The sequence below is a fragment of the Myiozetetes cayanensis genome, unplaced genomic scaffold (genome assembly GCF_022539395.1).
Source record: "Myiozetetes cayanensis isolate MyiCay16 unplaced genomic scaffold, myiCay2020 scf21, whole genome shotgun sequence".
NCBI classification, from domain to species: Eukaryota; Metazoa; Chordata; class Aves; order Passeriformes; family Tyrannidae; genus Myiozetetes; species Myiozetetes cayanensis.
Window position 1 is genome coordinate 5,505,537 of NW_026087423.1, and position 20,098 is coordinate 5,525,634.

Consider the following 20,098-nt stretch of genomic DNA (forward strand, 5'->3'; position numbering starts at 1 on the left):
TCATGTAGGATGTGAAGAGTTACATCAGCAGTATTATGATTCACATACGCAATTCTAACATAAAAGGCTCCTTTTTCTTTTAAGGATCACATGCAGTCCTTGCTATGCTACAGCAAAAAATTTAGTACACTGAAATCTCATTTTAGAGCAATTAAATTCATCTGGCACTTGCTGGGAAGAAGAGAGGCAAGAAAAACACTGGAAATAGCAGCCATTGTAGTTTTTGCACTATACATAGTATATACTTACAAAACATCACAAAGTTCAAGTAGTGTGAGAAGGTGAGAACACTTCAAGCAGCGAGGTGTCATTATAGTCTCTTCACCATCTCAAAGCTCTTCTGCAATGTTAACCCTCAACAACCTCACCAATCACTGCAGTACAGAAAAATCATACAGTTTGCCAAAGGTTACGGATAAGATGAACCTCTGAGAAGTCAGTTGTCCTGACTTCTGATTCCATGCCTCCATGATGACATTGTTTCTTCCCTAAAATCCAAGCAACCTGCTGGTTCACCAGCACATCCCTGCCTGAACAAATGTCTGTCAGAAATATCAACAACTAACAACAGTGTGTTCTCTGGTAACACCTCACCTGTTCTACTATAAATTGGCTACAGGAAGCAAGAAACCCCTTAACTTTTTATACAAAGAGAAGAAGAATTGACATCAGATTCAGACCATCAGTTCTACAAGATTAATATATAATCAAAGATAAAACTTACAGTCAAGCGAAGGCCAAAAAAAATCCAACACCAATTTTCTGGGACACATGATTAGATAACATAACCTGTCCACAAGTCACTCACCTGAAAGAAGTCTTGCCAAAGCTAGTAGTGCACTTGTAATTTGGAATTTAAAAGAAAGTTTCCAATTGTTTTGTAAGTTTATCTATTCAAATACCAGAAATAACAAACAAGATTATAAACAAATTTAAACATTGCCAGATAAACATGAAGTCTTCACCTTCCTCAGCTGCCAAATATTTTTCTAAGTTAGTCAGTGACAAAACCAATAAGATTTTTGACTAACAGAAAAATCTAGGTTTCAGACAGGAAAAACCTAATTTTTCAGGGTGGTTGCTTACACTCTCACAGAAAGCTTTTGTTCTAAAGATTTTCCGAACTGCATGTTGAATGCCAGGTGTTTCACAGTACTCATCATGTATTTCAACATAAGGCTACACCAGCTTTTCAAATTTTCTTTAGAGTACCCTGATCTCCAGATTTTCTGCTAAGTACTCAAAATAGACATTTACAAGAAGCATTATCTACAGGAAGGACTTCATGATAGATAAACAAATACACACTGATTTAATTTCCAGACAGCTTCATGTGTTTCATAACACAAACAGATTTTGGCCATTATACAACGATCCAGGAAGGCCTTTCAGGTTTAATAATCTCCTGTAGTCTTTCTGTGTAGTTGAGAACTTTTTCCTTCCAGAGCCCAAGCTCTGGGAAGCCCCAGTGCATCCTTTCCTGCAGCAGCTGCACACTGCTCAGTGTGCTGCCCTGGCCATTACACTGTTTGAAACCTGTATTTTCTGCCTCATTTTTAAGACCTTCAGACGTGCATTTGGACTAAGACACCCCCTGTTCACTTTTAAATTGCAACTTATTTTTTACTCATCTTCCCCTTTTTAATGCAAAATATAAGGGATAATTACTTATTTGAAACAATTAATTTATTTGAAAAGAAAGGCAGGGAGGATCTGTATATGCAGTATTTTTCAATGCAGTAAATCTCATTTTAGAACTTCCAATACCAAAGCAAGGTGCTAAAGGGGGATCAGGGGACAAAGTGTTGATTCAACACAAGTTCACCCTGCTGGTTCAGTTTCCTGAATGAATGTGATCAGTTGGCTTTGAAACAGCAAGCTTCAGATCAAATTAGCTGCTGTCTGTCCACATTAGGTCAGATCAGCTCTGGTTTGTCCCCCTGCAATCAGAAAGACTGCACGCTGCAGCTAATTCAGCAGAGATACCGTGGTACCAATCCAGCATCCAGTAATGTGGAATTGGGGTTTCATAATAGTTGTCTGCCAACAAAGCCAGAACATCTATCCACGTGTTTATTTTTTAAAATATTAGCTCTAACAGAAGAAATGTTTTCTGTGCCTCTTCAGAGGCCAGGTCACACCACACTGGGGTGTGAGAAGGAGCAGGGGGGGGAAACAGCTCTCAGGAACGGGCAAAACCCATCAGCTGTAAACGTTTCTGCCAAGTGACAGAAGACAAAAAGGATCCTTCTGGTCTATAAGCACTATTTAGCCATCAAAATACTCCTGCAAAGATAAGCTAGTAGGTGAATGAGAAGACTTTGGTACTGTCTTCAGAGGATTATTTCTCCTCCTTCAACTGAAGACAAGAGATATAAAAGAGATTCAGATGGAAGAAATGCTACATCCCATAAAAATGCCAGAGGCCCTGTCTCAGGCACAGACAACACACATCTCCTGTAGAGCATTAAGGTGAACACATCAAAGTTTTCAAAATCTAAATTTCAACCTTATATTTTCAAGACACTGAAGATTATCATTATAAGAACCAATGGAAAAAGGAGCACTAGAAAGACAAATCTCTCCTAAGGCAGAAATGTATCCCTGACAGAAGACTCAGCTCACTCACAAACCATGTGTTCCTAACTCTAACACATAAGTCACTGGCAGTACAAAAACCTTGATGTCATGGCAATCCACAAAGTCAGGGGTAGAGAAGAGGAGCCAGAGGCTGAAACTAAAGCCTCCAAAATATGAGTCTCAATTCAGGAAAGGGCTTTGATACAGAAATTAAACTCAGTGACTATAATCACTGATTACAAAAGTTTTCTGCTTGCATTACTTAACTTCTTATCCTTTATTAAAGGATTCACCAGTCAGTAAAGTCTGGCACATTAAGATATTCTTTTAGTAGCAAAGACTACAGATGCACATTAGATTTTAGCGTTTACACCACAAGTATAGATTTGAATCTATTTCAGTTTTTAATACAAAGAAATGCCATTTTTCATTTCCCATGCTAATTGTTCTTGTCTGCTGAGCTTCATTTGTATGGAAATTGAAATTTGATTAAATGTACGAACCCAGTACTTAATGCTGTTTCCATTATAAGCTATTACTCTGAAATGCATGTATTGGAAAGGATAAGCTGGAAGTACATGATTTGGTTTTGTACATAAGCTTTTAATGAACAATGGCAGTTCTGTGTGCACCTCGCACGTACTTCACTTATTTTGGTCACCTTTCTCAAGGTTGGATCTGGTAGATCCTCTGGTATCATTTTTATCACAGACCAAAGAAAAACAAAAGACAAAACTACTTCTTGTTTTCTCAGTGTAAGTCACTCATTGTCCCAAACCAGGTGAACCAACCTGTAAGAGAATATTCTGCTCAGATTTCAAGAGGCAATTACAGCCATCAAAAGCTGATTAAGCATTAACAAAAACTCTAACTACAAGTGCTTAGACCAGTAACTCTCCTTATTCAGATTTTAACTTGCCTAACAGGTCTTTCTTATGTTTTATAATACTCAACCTACGTACTTAACTTTAGACCTGTACCTACATGTTGCACTATTGTTTCATATTTTAACATTTTAACATTTAAGAATAAGTTTGCTATAACTGAAAACTGATTTTTTTGTTAAATCACTGTTTCTATATAACTTGAACCATGCTTCAGTGCACAAGTAGGATCAGATCCCATGTCCCTCAGCAAGAAGCCCAACCCCCTAAGACCTTTGCTCCTGGAGATTCCGCTCAGCACCAATGCTCACCAAATGCCTGCAAACAACCATCAGAAACAAAACAACAACAAAAGGAACACCACACCCATCACCATCACAGAAACACACACAGCTCCATATCTAATGTTTATGCTCAAGAGGGAGCATAACACAAACAATATTTCTCTAAACTGGCATTTACTGCAGTAACACAAACTTTAAAATATTGTTAATATTCCCAACACATCAATAACAGTGGTTATCGTAATGTAATCCTCAGAAGAGGTGGAAAAAACCGTCCTTAAGGTAGTCCTCTGCACTTGAAAAGTAGTGTTCCTAACTGGACATCTCCCAAGTCCACAGTTGAAGTTCACTGGCACAGGTACCGTGTATCTCTCACAGAATTCCTGAAAATCTGCCAGCCTGGAAAGAACAGGGCCATCCTGCCCCACCTCTGCTCGTGGTGGCCAAAAGTCAGCTGCTGAACAGTTTTCGGTGACAGAGATACCGACTACAAACAGCACTTGAGGATGCTCTGACAGACTTTGAACAGGTTTTCTTGTTTTTAACTTGTCTGTGAGGTATCCCTGCTCCCACACTAAGGCTCTGCTCTCAGGGAAGCAGAGCCATACCCAAATGGTATTTCCCTCAGCGCCAGATCTAGAGAAGTTTTCACAAACCATTCATTTCCCAGCAGGTCTCCATGTCACTTGGTGAATCTGACTTTCATTATATGTTTTTGAATTTACCATTATACCACCCACTGCTGCATTCAGCGTAGCAGAGTAAGTACATCCAGTACTTTATAACAAAGCCACGGTAGGAGAAAAGCAGACTATGATAACACCAGCTTATTTCCAGAGAACAAAACTATCTGTGAAGTTCATGTGTCACCATCAGACAATTATCCATTTCATAGATAAAGTTTACTAAAGTTCCTCAATATAACTGGTTCTATTTCCTATTCTTCCAGTTAAATGCCTATAAAATAATTAAACTTAAAAACCTTCCAAAGAATTAAAAAGCTAGGAAAGAACAGAGCATTCCATCTTCATGTTCCACTACACAGGAGATAAAATGACTGGTCATTCACCTGTGATGCTGAAAACGTGCCCAGGAACTACCCTTACGTCATGTAGCTCTGGTTCATCACAGCCTGAGTATGTGCAGGAGTATGAAAGCACAACAGAGCCTGGGGAGAAGAAAAGGGTCCCATGATATGCTCATTGCCAAAACACAACCCACACCTATTCTCAAACTTAATTCCAGCTCCTGAAAATTAGAGATTCCTAAATCATAATCCCATTTAATAGGAATGCATCCATTCCAAAAATAAATAAATAACACATGTCAGAGGCACTGGTATTTTCTGCATGACCTCAGCGTGCTGTTTCATGAAGTAATTAAAATTGTGACAGCAGTCCAGCTGAAAACTGTAAATCACTAATGAATAACTCTAATGAACATTCAGTATTACTCAGTGTTCTGTCACAGTAAGTCACACTACATCACCCCAACATCCACCAAAAGCCTTTACAGCACAGCAAGGAATGGAAGCAGTCTCCTTCCCCTCACCCCCTCGGTTTTGGTCTTCAGGTACCCAGCCCCCTGAGGTGGAAGACAGGGGCAGGGAGCAGAATGAAGCCTCCATAATCCAAGGAGAAACGATAAGCAACCTGCTATGCCACTGACACACACAAGTCTATGGAGTTGGATGGGATCCACCCAAGGATACTGAGGAAGCTGGTGGAAATGCTCACTGAGCCACTTTCCACCTTTTATCAGAAGTTCTGGCTCACCAGGGAGGCCCCAGTTGCCTGGAATTTAGCAAATATGATGCACATCTACGAGAAAGGTCATAAGGAGGATCCAGGGAACCACAGGCCTGTTGGTCTGATCTCAGTGCCAGGAAAGGTTATGGAGGAGCCCATCCTTCGTGCCATCACATGCCATGTGCTGGACAACCAGGTGACCAGGCCCAGCCAGCAGGGGTTTATGAAAGGCAGGTCCTGCTTGATGAACCTGATCTCCTCCTATAAAAAGGTGACCCACTTAGCTGACCAGGGAAAGGCTGGGGATGTCATCTACCTAGACTTCAGTAAAGCTTTGACAACATTTCCCACAGCATTGTCCTGGAGAAACTGGCTGCTCATGGCTCTCATGGGTGCACTGTTCACTGGGTAAACGAGTGCCTGGACGGCTGGAGGTAGTGAAGGTGCTACATCCAGCTGGGGCCAGTCACTAGTGCTGTTCCCCAGGGTTGAGTATTGGAACCAGTCCTGTTTAATGTCTTAACTGATTACCTGGATGAGGGGATCCAAGAGCATCCTCAGTAAGTCGACAGATGACACCTAGTTGGGCAGGAGCATTGATCTGCAAGGCTCTGCAGAGGCACCTGGACAGTCTGGATCAGTGGGCTGAGGCCAACAGTGGGGGTCAATAAGACCAAGTGCCAGGCCCTGCACTTGGGTCACAACAACCCCAAGCAGTGCTTCAGGCTTTGGGAAGAGGCTTCAGGCTGGGAAAATGCTTGGTGGAAAAGGCCCATGGCATCCTGGCCTGTATCAGCAGTAGTGTGGCAGTAAGATCAGGGCAGTGACACTCTGTGCTGGGCACTGGTGAGGCCACACCTCAAATCCTGTGCTCAGTTTTGGGTATCTTACTACAAGAAGGATATTGAGGTGCTGGAGCGAGTCTAGAGAAGGGAATGGAGCTGGGGAAGAGTCTGGAGCACAGGTCTGATAAGGAGCAGCTGAGGGAGCTGGGGTTGTTTAGCCTGGACAAAAGGAAGGTCAGGGGAGACCTATCAGTCTACAACTACCTGAAAGGAGGTTGTAGGGAGGTGGGGGTCAGCCTCTTCTCCCAAGTAACAACCAATAGGTCAAAAAGAAATGGCCTTAAGTTGCTCCAGAGGAAGTTTAGATTGAATATAAGGAAAAATTTCTTCACCAAGAGGGTTGCCAAGCACTGGAACACACTGTCCAGGAAACAGTGGAGTCACCATCCTTGGAGCTACGTAAAAGACAAGTAGATGTGGCACTTGGGGACACAGTTTAGTGGTGGACTTGGCAATGCTGAGTTAATGGTTGGACTCAATAGTATCAAAGGTCTTTTCCAACCAAAACATGGCTATGATTCTATATTTATTACACCTACACCCTGCACGAGCTTGGAACTGACCCAGTTTTTCCTTGCTCACAAGTGTCATTCACTGCAATTCATTGTCTGCTCTTTGTCTGGAGGGCAAACTCAGTGCCAGCAAGGATGGGGGAAAAAAAAAGAGGAATCAAAACAACAAAGAAAAAAGCACAGGCAGAGCAAGAGATTCAGCATTCAGTCAAAGCAACGACACCAGAGCATCTTGAATGGGAACCCTGGCTATAATTTCTTAAGACTTACAGAACACAGACTTTGTGCTTTATGAATGTGGACACATTCCTAAGACTGAAATAGAAAAAAATGTATTCCCCAATTCTCCAATACTGCTAAAACCAAAGAGAAAACAAAACTTGCTACTTGAACTAAACTGAAAGAATACTGTGAATTAGGCAATGCAGCGTTCCAGACTGAAAAACAGTTTATTTTCATAGCAGTGAAAATACCAGGCTAAGCAACAGGCTCACGCTTTTTTTCCCCCCTTAGAAACTGTTATATTATGATAATAAGTAAATAGGCAGAAGAGAAAAGCAAAATACAGCACAGGCTCAAAGAGCACTCAGTGCAAACAAAACTGAAGCCATGGGTACTTGAGGAGCCCTCAATATGGCTCAGGATTAAAGCCTACAGCTCCTCCACACTAACACCCTTGTTCAAGACTTCAGATGTTTTGTACAGATGGGACATCAGTGTTCCAGCACAACAATGGTAAGTGACTTAAACCTGTGAAGCACCAAATTTTCTAGCCTTTACCTAAAGAAAGCTGATCACTGGATCAGTGAAAGTGCCAATGACGCTTTACAAATTCACTAAACAATTTCAAGCAAGCTTGAGAAAAGTCAAGACTAGGAAAATACAACACATAGTGTGGTTCTAAGCTTTCCAAAGCTTGCCCAAGGGAAGGAAACCATGACCTTCTTGAGCTTCAGAGGGCAGGAAACCCTGGCATGGCTCACACTGCTCGGCAGGTGCCGGCACACCTGCTGTCCCACTGTCACCACAGGGGGGTGGCTCCCAGCTGGCAGCGGAGGGAAGTGGTGAGCTGGGGTAACTGAACCTTGCACCAGACCCTGCAGGACTCCCAGGGCCAGAGGACACAGGGGACATGGGGAAAACATGGCCTTATTAAATGAAGGCAAGGGTACTACAGCAGAGGAAGCACAGGGACACAGGAGACAAGTTCAGGAGTTCAGGTTTCATCAAATCCCACTACTTATGAAACATGCTCATGGGTGTGAAGAAAATTTTAAACAGAGTCACACACACAACATACTAATTCTCCCAACAAAGGCAGCAACAGAGAGAAAGTCCTTTAAGAAAGGTAACAACAGTGTCATACTCAGCAAGTCATCAACTGTGTCCAGAAAAGATCACCATCCCCAAAAGTGCTTTCCCCCTACAATCCATACACCCAGGTCAGGGCAGATGGATTATCCCCCAGGCACCACAAATACCTGAAATACCTGGGTACCTCAGCTCAGCTGTTTGTTAAAAAGCTTTTAAAACGTCCTAGAGAAACTACCAATAAAAGTAACCTAGAAAGTACTTCTATATGTAAAGCTATTACCTGGTAGCTGCCTACCCAAAACTGCTCCCAAAACATCTAGGCATGTGACATGGTTCCTCTTCTCTTCCTGTATTCTCAGGATTAAAACCTATCCAGTCAAGTCAGTTTGGATCAATATTTGTTCATGTGCAAAACAGTTTTCACTTAGGAAGAATCACCAGGAAAAGAAGCTGTATTCCCTTTGACCAAATAAACTGCAGGTGTCTAAAAAAAAACCCAATAAAATCTCCCCAAACAACCAAACTAAAACCCAACAAATACACTATAAAGATCGGTTTTCCTCAGAGGAAAAATTTAAATACAAAATTTTACATGAACTGTATTAGTGTTTTCTTTAGATCAGGTTTCAACAAGAAGAGTACTCAGATGAAACACGATAATAGCAATTCAAGAACTGTCAGAGCAATCAAGGCTAATTTGTAGCCACCATTAAATTGCAAGGAGGAATTGCCAGATTTCAGCAGTATTACTTAGCGTGCCCATTTACTTTCAGCAAGACAACACATGTTCCCACTTCACAGGAAAACAAAAAAAGTTCCTATCTTTTTTTTTTTTTTAAATGCAGGATTCAGCAGTATTTAGGCATATCCTTAAATTTTCAGCACATGAGCAATTCTAAAGAGCTAATGAAAATACACCACTTAAAGCTAAGTACGTATTTAGAATACTTTGCTGAATTAAAACATGAGGAATCGCAATAGTCTTTAAAGCCAAATAGGTGACAAAATTCTACTTATGAAATCAGGTATTTTTTAACCACTCCCCTCTCCAAAAACTAACGCCATTTCTTCATTTCAAAACCAAATGAAGGTGGAAGGAGTTCTCTACAGGGCCCTAAGAAAGGTCAAGGTCTTTAACACGAATCCAACAATTCAGGGAGACAGGAAAGCTGCGCCTGAGCACTGTTCAAATGCAGGTCACGCTAAAAAAAGCTTTTGCTCCTGATTCTTTCTTTTTGCCTCCACATCTCGTACGAGACTTGATGAGCAAGCAGCTCTAGAACACTTAAGAGCAAAAATCTGACACACAGAAGTATTATGACCTCAAATACAGAGACTGTGTTTTATGCTTTGCCCAGGAGCTGGTGCAGGGGCTGTCCTGTGCTGGAGAAACAGCTCATGCTTTGAACAAACAGCATTCCCCCCTTCCACGGAATGGGAACACAGCAGGAATGTGGCCACGGTCAGCCACCACTGCATGAGATCCCCTGCTTTCCTCTTCCTGAAGAGAAATTCCACGTATCAAACTCCTCAGTTTAACAGTTCTATCAGAAGCAGCAAATAAAGGTCCAAAGCATTTATAAAAAGCCACTCAACCCTCTGAGAGTAGTTCTCTCATCCCCCACGCCTTCTAACGACTCAAGTACTGCAGCACTCTTCAACCAGCATCTCTCATGCACGTGTCAGGTATTACACGACAAAATTTTGCCATTTTTTAGCTGCCACATTAATAGAAAAATACATTCAACTCTATTATTGCTCAGAAAGAAAGACACAGCTGAGCACTACAGCATCCTTGAATCATTTCTCTCCAATCTGATCACTGCCAGAATTGAAAGGGTATGATACTTCTAATTAACTCTTGGATCTCACTCCTACGAGATTCCTGATATTTCGTAAAGATTTTCCAAGATCTCACTAATAGAGTACACTTATGTTACTGATTTTAATTGGTAAAGAGTAATTTAGGAGTATTAAATAATTTCACAGATTCACCAGAGAGAAAACACAAATGCAGTTTTGACCATCCCTTGATAAAAACAAGCTGTAACAAGTTTTAGAAGTTTAAGTGTACACAAGGCAAAACGCTGCTTGGGCACAAACTCCAACCAAGCAGGTGTGAGAAGCAGGATTGTTTGTTTTCTTTTAAAGTGTATAAAAGAACACAAGTCAGAATAAATCTTTTTATTTACATAGCTAAAGAAAATATTAGCACAGACAAAACATAGAGATACTGTGAAAGAAAAGATAATGTAGGAAAAAAAGAGTGACACAAATGAATATAAGATGAAATAATTAAGTTAAAGGATGAAAGAGCAGGGAATGCCCCAAAAGCAGCCACCAAAAGCTACCTCTACATTTCCACCCACCAAGCTGGCTGACAATTCTCAAGCATGATAAATCAATAAACAGAAGAGAAACTTAATGCAATTGTTAGATCAACCAATTTTAATTTGAATTAAGTAGGAAGTTGAATGTCATTTTGTTTAGCTATAGTTAATGAAGCAACCATCAATTGCCATTAAACTTAAAACTGTAATTCTAAATTATCTGAATGACAGGCAAACACTAATAATAACTTCCTTAAGAGTTCCACATAACAAATACCATTAAAGCAATGTTCAACAATCCTAGAATTAGAAGGGTGACCCTTTAAAACAAAGAAAAATTTAAAGTTTCACAGAAACCACAAGATGCCAGAGGATTTCACAGTTCAGGGAATGTGGATTAAAGGTTAATCCCAAACTCACGTTTTTAAGCAACTCAGTTACTTGAGTTCTGCTACAGCTGATCAATGAGTTCACCAACCCACCCGTGACTTCTCCTCAGCTCAGGGGGTCCCCTACAAACCCACCACTGAAGTGTGACACACGAACCTGCCATGCAAGGATCCTGCATGGAACAGAAACCTTTCAGAGAGGCAAAAGCCAAGAAGGAACAGGCACTACCAGGCACCCACTGCATCTACCACTGGGGAGAAACTGGTGGGTCCTGGCACCTGAGAGGTCTTGGGAAACTCAATCTGCTCTTTAAAGCTGTAGCTTAAGACGGACATGTGCATTAGGCTGCATTTAGACACAAATAATCTCTAATTGCAGAACAACAGACTGGCAACTGGACTTACCAAAAGATCTGGTGTTTGGAGTCTCTATCACAGGAAATCATTAGCAATGGGCTAGACAAATATCCCTCAGGAATTGCCTGCATTTGCCAGATTTTGTTTTAGGACAGAAAGATGGACTACCCAATCTCTCAGTACTCCTTCTAGCCACAACTTTCTATCAGTCTGTGTAGAATAAAAGATTAGCAAGGCTCTTCCCATCACAGGTTAACTCTTGGGATCACACAAGGCAAAGATCTGCAGAGCCTCTTGCTATCAATGCAAGAGTCCAAGGCACATGTCCTCCATTTCAAAACACAAAACAAACCTGAGCAGCCTCATTAACCCCTGAAGGGCAGGAGCACAGATGCCACGGAATTGCTTCCAGGTTCTGCTCTGGCCAGGCTTCAGGTACCACAAGTTCCACTCAGGGTGGAAGTTATTAACATGCATCCCACAGCATCAAACAAGAACTTCTAAAAGGTGCAAGAAACCACCACGTAAAAACCCAGAGACCCAGGCTTTACTCAGAGATGGACCACAGAGGTAGCTACTATTCTTGCATTACAATTCAACATCAAAACCAGCCCTAACAAAGCTAATTCCAAAGGAAGGAATGATTCATTGAAGTCTTGGCAGAAATTTTTGACATTCACTGGGGGATTTTACATCTTTCATACTTAGGATCTGAAATTCCTCTCTCTTCAAGCTAGCTGGGCCTTTCCCCCCAACTACCAAGAAAGAAGCACAGCTGCCTCCTCCTGATGCAGTGCTCTCTTTTCCATCCCTTCTGCTGTTCTGGACCTACCTTCCTCTTCCCCTAAACCTACCATAGGGACATAAAAGTCACATGTTTGCAAAACCCCACGGTGCCCTTCTGGTTTATTCCTTCTCAGAATCAGAGCAGTGCATGCAAACAGCCCTCTGCCTACTGACTCCTTTCTTCTCCTTTACTTTGTAGCCACAGCTAGCAGCAAACCCACTTGCACCTCAAAAATTTTGCTTTATAATTAACATCAGGAATTACCAGTCTTAAAGGATCAGACCTGCTAATAAGGTCTGGTACCTTCTGCTTTGTCTCCCCGCTACACTGAGAGCAGCCACAAGAAACGCTTTTCACATCCATCAGCCTCGCTCTGCAGCTGCAACAACAGCAAACAGCAGAGCGAGGAACGCCAGGACAAGAGCTCACTAACAGGTAACAGTAGGAAGAAAGAGAAAACCTAAAACCAGTAGATAGAGAAGTAAGAGGATACGAGGGAAAACACCAGACTGGAAGACAGGCCAAGCCCCACTTTCAGCAAAACTAACTGAGGAGGTGTGATAAAAACCCTTCTGCCCCTCACACCTAGAACCTTTCACTTGGGAATTCAGCTGAATACAGAGACTGCAGTCAGAGACAACACAAACCCCAACAAATTCACCACAGCTCTCACTAAGGTAGAGACAGCGAACAAGGAGCAAAGTAAGGGCTTTTATTTGCCTACCAACAAACTCCTTTTAGAGCAAAGGAACGCTGGGCCAGAGCACATTTTATAAACAATATATGTGGGTCTCCAATTGAATTAACCAATACACTTCCTCTGCACAAAACCAGACACGTCCAGTCACAGCACACAAGTGGAGCACACTGACACTATGCTGCTTGTGAGTTTGTTTAGGCCCCTACTCCAGTGAGCTCTGCCTTGCATTCAAGACCTACAACTTTCAACCAAAAGACAAGAAAGAGCAATTTAAACACACTTGTCAGTTGTACCGTGTCAAAACACCAACACCCCACCTGTGAGAGCATAACCACAGCTGTGAGTGAGCTGTGAACGGGAAGTCCAAACTGTGAGCTGGAGTGCAGGGTTTTAACCAGACCACTTGCACTGGCAAGTCTTTCTAAGCACTGCAGATTAGGTACACTGTGCAATATTTTTTAAAACAGACCTTGGGTAATAAAATTATTTCCTTTAGCTGGCTTTGAAGTGGAGAAAAAACGCTGCAAGAACAAGAACTCAATTGGCTTTTAGCTGCCTGGCAAATGCTCTAATAAGAAAGACCGATGACCTACATTCACAAGGCTCTGTACTAAACCACTATTACAAAATCCAATATAAAGCCTGACCATGTTTAAGTGTTTTCCATTAGCACGCAGCAGTATCTTGTTAGAGAAATATGAAAACATGTTATTGTCTTTAGCAATGATGATCTTAATTAATCCTCTAAACACTTCTGAAACACGTTGTGTTGATCGTTCCAGACTGCTTAAGTTCCCAGTGCTACACAAAGACACCAAACCCCCTGCTTCTCTGTGGTGTAATGGGATGGTAACAGAAAGAGGAACTTCTTAAATATTCCCCCACTGTGAAAAACTGCATTTGTAACAATTTACATCTCTGATGCTCTTCTGATAACCGACAGAAATGCACTGGTTCAGAAACTCAGTCCAAATCCACCAGAACAGCTTACTGTGACTCAGTTAACACACCACCAATGTATTTCTTTACGTAAAGACACCAGCTGTTGGCCAGACAGATAACCTGAAGCAGATGTTTTGAGCTGTCCTGGAAAAGGTATTATTAAACCAAACTCCACTGTGGTAAATATCCCTAAAAAGCAAGTGTCTGAATGCCAGGTAGAGTAAATTCACTAAGTGTTTGGAGGAAATATTAAGTTAATCCTTCACTCTACACCCATATACTTGGAAAAGTACAATACATTCAGCTCCAATTCCCATCAGCAGATTCCAAACACATAATGAGCCCAATTTTTTAAAAAAGAACTAATTCAAAAGTGCATTATAAAGCAGGCAACTAATCAAAACAAGCAGGTTATGGTCCAAACAGAAAAGGAAAGACTGGGACAAAAAAAAGTCAAAGTAAAGATTCTCAAAGGCACAAAATTATCATTAAAAATCCACAGGCTCAGAAAATTCTGAGCACCTTCAGGAACCCAAGTCTCCACAGCTGGGGCCAATGTCATGGTATGTTGAAAGTAGCCCACCCTGTTAGTGATGACAGTAGTGTAAAACACTCATGTAACCAAGGCAGGAAAACGAGGGTAAAAAGAAGACATTTTAATTAATTTCTCTCTTTATTTACTAAAACCCATCTCATCCTAAATGCAGGAAAAAATAAGTCCACGTAAAATCACTGCCTTTCAGATTGCATGAAAAGATACTACAGTTGAGGAGGCTTAAAAGAAGGTTTTATTTATCTGAAGGGCACAGCAAGAACACACATACAAAGCCAGTGTCAAATTAACATGGAAATACAAAGAGATGCCTGATCCGCCGGGACTGAATTGTGAAGGGACTACACATTCATCTTGGAGTACATAAAACCTCCCATCACTCTGCAGCACTCATCTCACAGCTCCAAGTACAGATTTAAGCTCAGCAAGCTGCAGGTGTCCTTTCTAAACCAGACAGACAGTTGCTACAACACACAGGTTTAAAGAAGCAAAAGGTAGAGCAAATACCACCAGGGAAATAAATCCTAAGTCCAGATATTCTTCTCTTTCTGAGAAAATTCATGTCTCTCCCCCCAAAAAAGACTACAGAGACTCCTTTATCGTTGATTAAAATGGTAAATTTGGTTCTGTACATCCTCTGAACTTGCAAGAACCAGGTTTTCCCTATTTGCACCTTGTGTTTCAGGATCAAACCATACACTATTTAATCTACTGAACAGGTAGATTTGAGACAGCATGTTTGAGATATTAAATGAAGCAAATCAAAAAGAGCAAACAACACTGGCAAAAAGCTGTGAGCCCACCTAGAAGCGATGGAGTCTCTCCTGAGGAGGAAGAAGAGGCATCACCATGGACAGCTCAGCCACCGCGCTCATCCGGAGCCACCAAGTAAACAGGATGGATGAGTGTATTCCAAATGGAACTCAGAAACTCCTCACACAGCAAGGAACTCCAGCTGCAGCACTATATCCAGCTGTGTTACTTCACATTAGGTTGAGGAATACACATGGTTTGGGCAAAATTCATGGAATGCACGTGGAGCCGCCACAGGGGAATCCTAATGCTGCAGGTTTCAAAGGCAGTGGTTAGAACATGAGCAGATGAGTTAAGGTTTGCTCACAAGACACTTCTGCCAGTGAGGCTACAGCAGCACAAAACTCTAAAGGTACATTAGAGAGCCACTGGGAAAAAATCATTTGTCTTAAAGAAGCAAACCTCAGTGAAAAACTTGTCTTCATCCATCAAGCATCAGCTGCTGACAGAGGTTCGATACCAAACTGGAACAACAAATGTGCTGACACAATATGAAAAATGCCATTTGCTAATTTCTAGGAGGCTACAACGCTCAAAACCGAGTTCAGGGTCAACTCTACCCACCTGTAAAAGCACACAGACAGCTATGAATCTGAACCTTTCCAGCCAGCAATCCAGCCGCCTGTAGCACTTAGGGACAGCTACAGAGGAGGTGCCTGAAATCAGTTTTACACAGAACCTTCTCAGCCATAAAAGCCTCTAGCTGTAATAATGCTAGGCTAGCAACACCACGCACTTTGCTTTTTTGGCTATTTAAGTGCATATCATAAGCCCTGTACATACACCGCACTGCCAAAAAAACAAGCTAAAACAAAACAAGGCAAACACAGAGCAGTTTCAACACCTAAGTTAGTTATTTCAGTAACTCTGCCTACACTGACCCAATTGTGTTCCAGCTCTGCTGGGAACTCGCTCACACGCAGCTCACGTTTTATTAGTCTGGGTCATAAAAGTTATTTTGACGAGAAAGAACAAGGGGGTTTCAAAGTACACCACGGTTCTCATTCTCCTATTTACAAAGAGCAAGTGCCACCCAGGAGCAGTCGCTCGGTGTGATGGGAGGACGGTTCTCAAACCTGCAAAGCCACTCCAGGCAGCCTCACACTTTGGCTGATGCTCCTTGGCAGGAGCAGCCCGAGACACCTGAGGGCTCTGCCGAGCTCCAAGGGAGTTCAACACTCAAAAAGAAACCCCAGCTGAGCAGCGTACCAAGAAAAGCTGCAAACACCATTTCTCCAAAGTTAATCACCTTAAGATTTTAAGCCCCGTGCCCAGCAGCTAGCACACAGAACTCCATCACTGAATTATTTCCCTAAAAGAAGCACAAACAGAACTAGACAGATGACACAGGAACCAGGTGCAGCAGCATTTTTTTCTCCTTCTGGCGGGCTCGAATGGCACTTTGAAAGCGAGTGTTTTGTCTGGCTGTGATGGTACCCGAGGCCGACAGCATAAAAGCAGGTAAAGTAAGAAGCACCCGAAAACTTAAGTCACGGCCGGCACCACATTTCCAGCGCTCGTTGCCCGTAGGGTTATGTAGATTTCTCCCCAAGCTTTCACACTTTAACAGGTGCGTTTTTCCCTGACTCACAGAGTAAGTCCCGGCTCTCTCGGCTCCAGGCAGCCGGCACAGGGCACCGATGCTCGGCCGGGTCCCGGCTCTGTGTAAGCGCACAAAGCGGTGGCAGAGCACAAACCGGGCCGGGACCGGCTCCTGGACACGCGCCCCTCGATCCCCGGGGCTCCCCCCGCCTCCCGCTCCCCCGCCACGGAGCAGCCCCGGCGCCCCCGAGCCCGGGACCCGCCCGCGGGCTGAGCCGGAGGAGGAGGGTGGCCCGGCACCCCCGGCCCCGCCGCGGCCCCGCCGCCCCTACCTGGCCGCAGCGGCTCGGTGATGCTCAGCACCAGGAGGAAGAGGAGGAGGAAGGTGCCGCTGTCCGCCTTGGGCACCATTTATCCTCCGTTCATCCTCCCCCGGCACAGCGCCACAAACCCGCGGGCAGGGACGCGAGGAGCGGCGGGGAGGAGGGGCCGCCGCCGGGCCCGCGGGGGGGCTGCGGGGGGCCCGTCCGCACTGAGCTGTTCCCCTCCCTCCGCCGTCCGCCGCCGCCCCGGGGCGGGGAGCGGGCGGCCCTGGGTGCGGCGGGAGCGGCAGGAGCGGCGGGTCGGGCGGCCGCGCTGGGGCCGCTCGTAGGCTCCGCCGGTGCACAAGATGGCGGCCGCGCCTCCCCGCTCCGCCGTGCCCGCGCCGGCACGCCCCCGCCCGCCGCGCGCCACCCGACCAATCGGCTGCGAGGGGGCGGGGCCGGACGCCCCGGCCCGAGTGTGCCCCGCCCACTTACGGCGGTGGGCGGGGCCGGACGGCAGAGTGGGGCGGGGCCGCCGGCAGGGGGCGGTGGCGGGGTTGGGCTCGTGCGCAGCGGCCCCTCAGGGCGCGAGGCGTCTCCGTGCCCCCCGGCACAGCTCATGCTTTGTGTCCCCGCACCGTTCCCTCTGTGCTCCACGGAACAGTCTTCACTTCCATCTGCGTCCCACGGAATGGACATTGCCAGCTATCCCCGTCCCCCCGGGATGGCCTCTACCAGTCCCCTCAGTCCTCACCAGCACTGCAATCCCAGTCTCTCCATCCCCCCGGGATGGCCTTGCTCAGTTCTCTTCAGCTCCTACCACTCCCCTCTCCCTCCAGGACAGCGTTTCCCTGTCCCCAGCTGGAGTGTCCTTTCCTGCTCAACTCCATCACCACCAGAAAGCCTGATGGTGCCTGTCCCCAGCCCCAACCACGCTCCTCCTCTGTCTCCCAGGATGGCCTTTCCAGGTCCCCTCCAGCCCTGCTGCAATGACCTTCACCTGCCACTGCAGACACTTCCAGTGGCACCACCCTCCCTAACCCAGCGGGCTCCCAGGTTGACCATCATTTGCCTCTTCATTGCTCTGCTCCCACTACCATGGGCAGGGCGGGACAGTCTCTGCACCTGGGACATCCCCACAGCCAGTGCTGGAGATGGCTGGTGTTTCCACACCTCCTGGCAAAACCACGTTCCCAGCTCCCAGGCCCAGACAGAGAGGAAGTGCATAAAGAAAGCTAATTGTGCGGCTCAGGTCATTGTTAGTGGCCCTGCAAGTGACAGGTGCCTGTAGGAATTTGACCCTGGGTGTTGCCGCTGGGGAGGAGGCAGCAGACCAGTGCCACAACTGGTACTGGATGGAGGTCAGCCCAGGTGGCAAAGTCACAGTCTGGAAAGGTGCCTGGGACATTTTTATATTTTTTTAGTTTTTGTTTACAACAAGGTGTTTGCCACTCTTATGCTACAATTTGAAGTTCTCAAAACACTAAAACCATTTTGACCCAATTTTACACACTCCTCGTTTCCCCATTAATATCAGTTACTCACTATACCAAGTGACAAACTTCCCTCAGGGGTATTCCCGATGGATGTACAGATATTTCTGCTGCCCCTCAGCCACTGCCCAGGCCAGCTGCTGACCTGTAGGCAGGGAATGAGGGCTTCTGTGGGATTTCTGGAGCATCATCTCCTCTGGCCCCACAGGAGCTGTTGCCGTGCTCAGGTCATCAACACCAGGGAGGTGCTTTTTCCAAACCTAAATGTCAAGTTTAACGTGGCAGTGGAAATTGGTGCCTGCCAAGAAGTCCCTGGAGCTGGAGGAGCAGCAAGCTTGAGCTTGGAGCTGTGAGCCCTGGGGGCTCCAGGAGCACTGCGTGGCTGGGGACATGTGCTTAGGGACCCTCTGGAGTGCGTCACAAGCAGCAGGACACTGCCTGAAGATTTAGGCCAAAACCACTTTGCCAACTCGTGTGTACTGCCAAATACTGTCATGATCCTGTGTCTGTGGGGACCCAAAGCATGACAGCATAGTCCAGTACAAAGCGTAAGCATCAAACTCCCAGCCTTGCTCCTCCCATGGGATGCTGTGGGGACAGGCTGTTCCTGGCTTCCTGCGGCACAGCCTCACAGGCCAACCCTAGGCTGATCCAGGGCACTCCTTATCCACCCCAAACCCATGGCACTCAGGGCCTGGCCATTGCACCATACACCACGATGCATAAATAAATATCCTACGATGCCTCCACCATGAGAACAGGGCACAGGCTGCTTGTCCCTGGCTCTGTTCAGGGTGTGTGGGAGCTGGCATGTTCCAGGCACTCCGATTCCTACTGGGAACAAGTATTTCTCCAACCAGCATGTGCAGAGCACCTGTGCTGCTGTAGCCGAGGGAAGGGGCTAATGGGGGTGGTGGCTGAACCCAGCTCTGGTCCTGGCCTGACTCTGAGCTGGGGTTTGTAGCCAGCTGCTGTTAGGCCAGCAGCTGGGACTGAGGCATGAAATGCAAATATGAGGAAGTGGGAATTGCTTCATTTCCCACTCTCCTGAGTGAGCAGATCTATTTCCTCTATTTTTACAGAGAAATAGCCCAATCCCCCAAAACAACAAAGTATCTCCAACCACAGCTTCCCTTCTCAGCTAAGTACTACTTCTACTCAGAGACGTAGCAAGCAGCAGAACCCCAGCCCTTACAGGAACCTGTTTTCAGGTAGGTGAAAAGCTGCAGCCCCTGCACCATGGCAGGATTGGTTACCCCTGGCCCAGGGAAAGGCTCCTGGTCCTGAAGGGGATGGGCTCAGAGAACCATCTCAGGGCTCAGTGATAAGACTTATCAGAACACGAATCTCTTGTGGTCTCTCATCTTCTATCCTGCACAGAGCAAACAGCCAAGGCCCAGGCTGCACGTGCAGGCACCCAAGACTCTGGATGTGGTGTTACAGCCCCAGGTCACACCACACGGCCCCAGGTCCAGTGAGGCTCCTGCAATTTCCAAGCAGCCCATAACCCACAGCAGCCAGCCCTGTGAGAGCTACCAGGAGAGCCCCACGGCCACCACTGCTCACCACCAACCACCCCTGCAGCCTTAGGAGAGCTCTGGGTGCTATTCTGGCTGAGGGAGGAAGTGTGCTTGGACCTTGGACACAGGAAAATGCAGATATACTGGAACAGCAAGAGAAAAATAACCTGCTGAAAAATGGGAGGGGAAAAAAAAAATCA

At 45.2% G+C, this 20,098-nt stretch overlaps 1 protein-coding gene across 2 annotated transcripts in view; it reads right to left on the reverse strand.

The window, feature by feature from the left end:
• The window catches only part of DGCR2 (DiGeorge syndrome critical region gene 2), a 47,126-nt gene extending 29,965 nt beyond the window's left edge, over positions 1-17,161 (reverse strand). The window contains exon 1 of one of the 2 annotated variants that reach the window (XM_050318145.1): positions 16,913-17,161. In XM_050318145.1, the coding sequence (XP_050174102.1) occupies positions 16,913-16,991 (79 nt within the window). In that variant the 5' untranslated portion in view covers positions 16,992-17,161. The remainder of the gene's footprint in view (positions 1-16,912) is intronic. The other variant, XM_050318146.1, reaches the window with a different exon arrangement.
• Between the last annotated feature and the right edge of the window lie 2,937 nt (positions 17,162-20,098).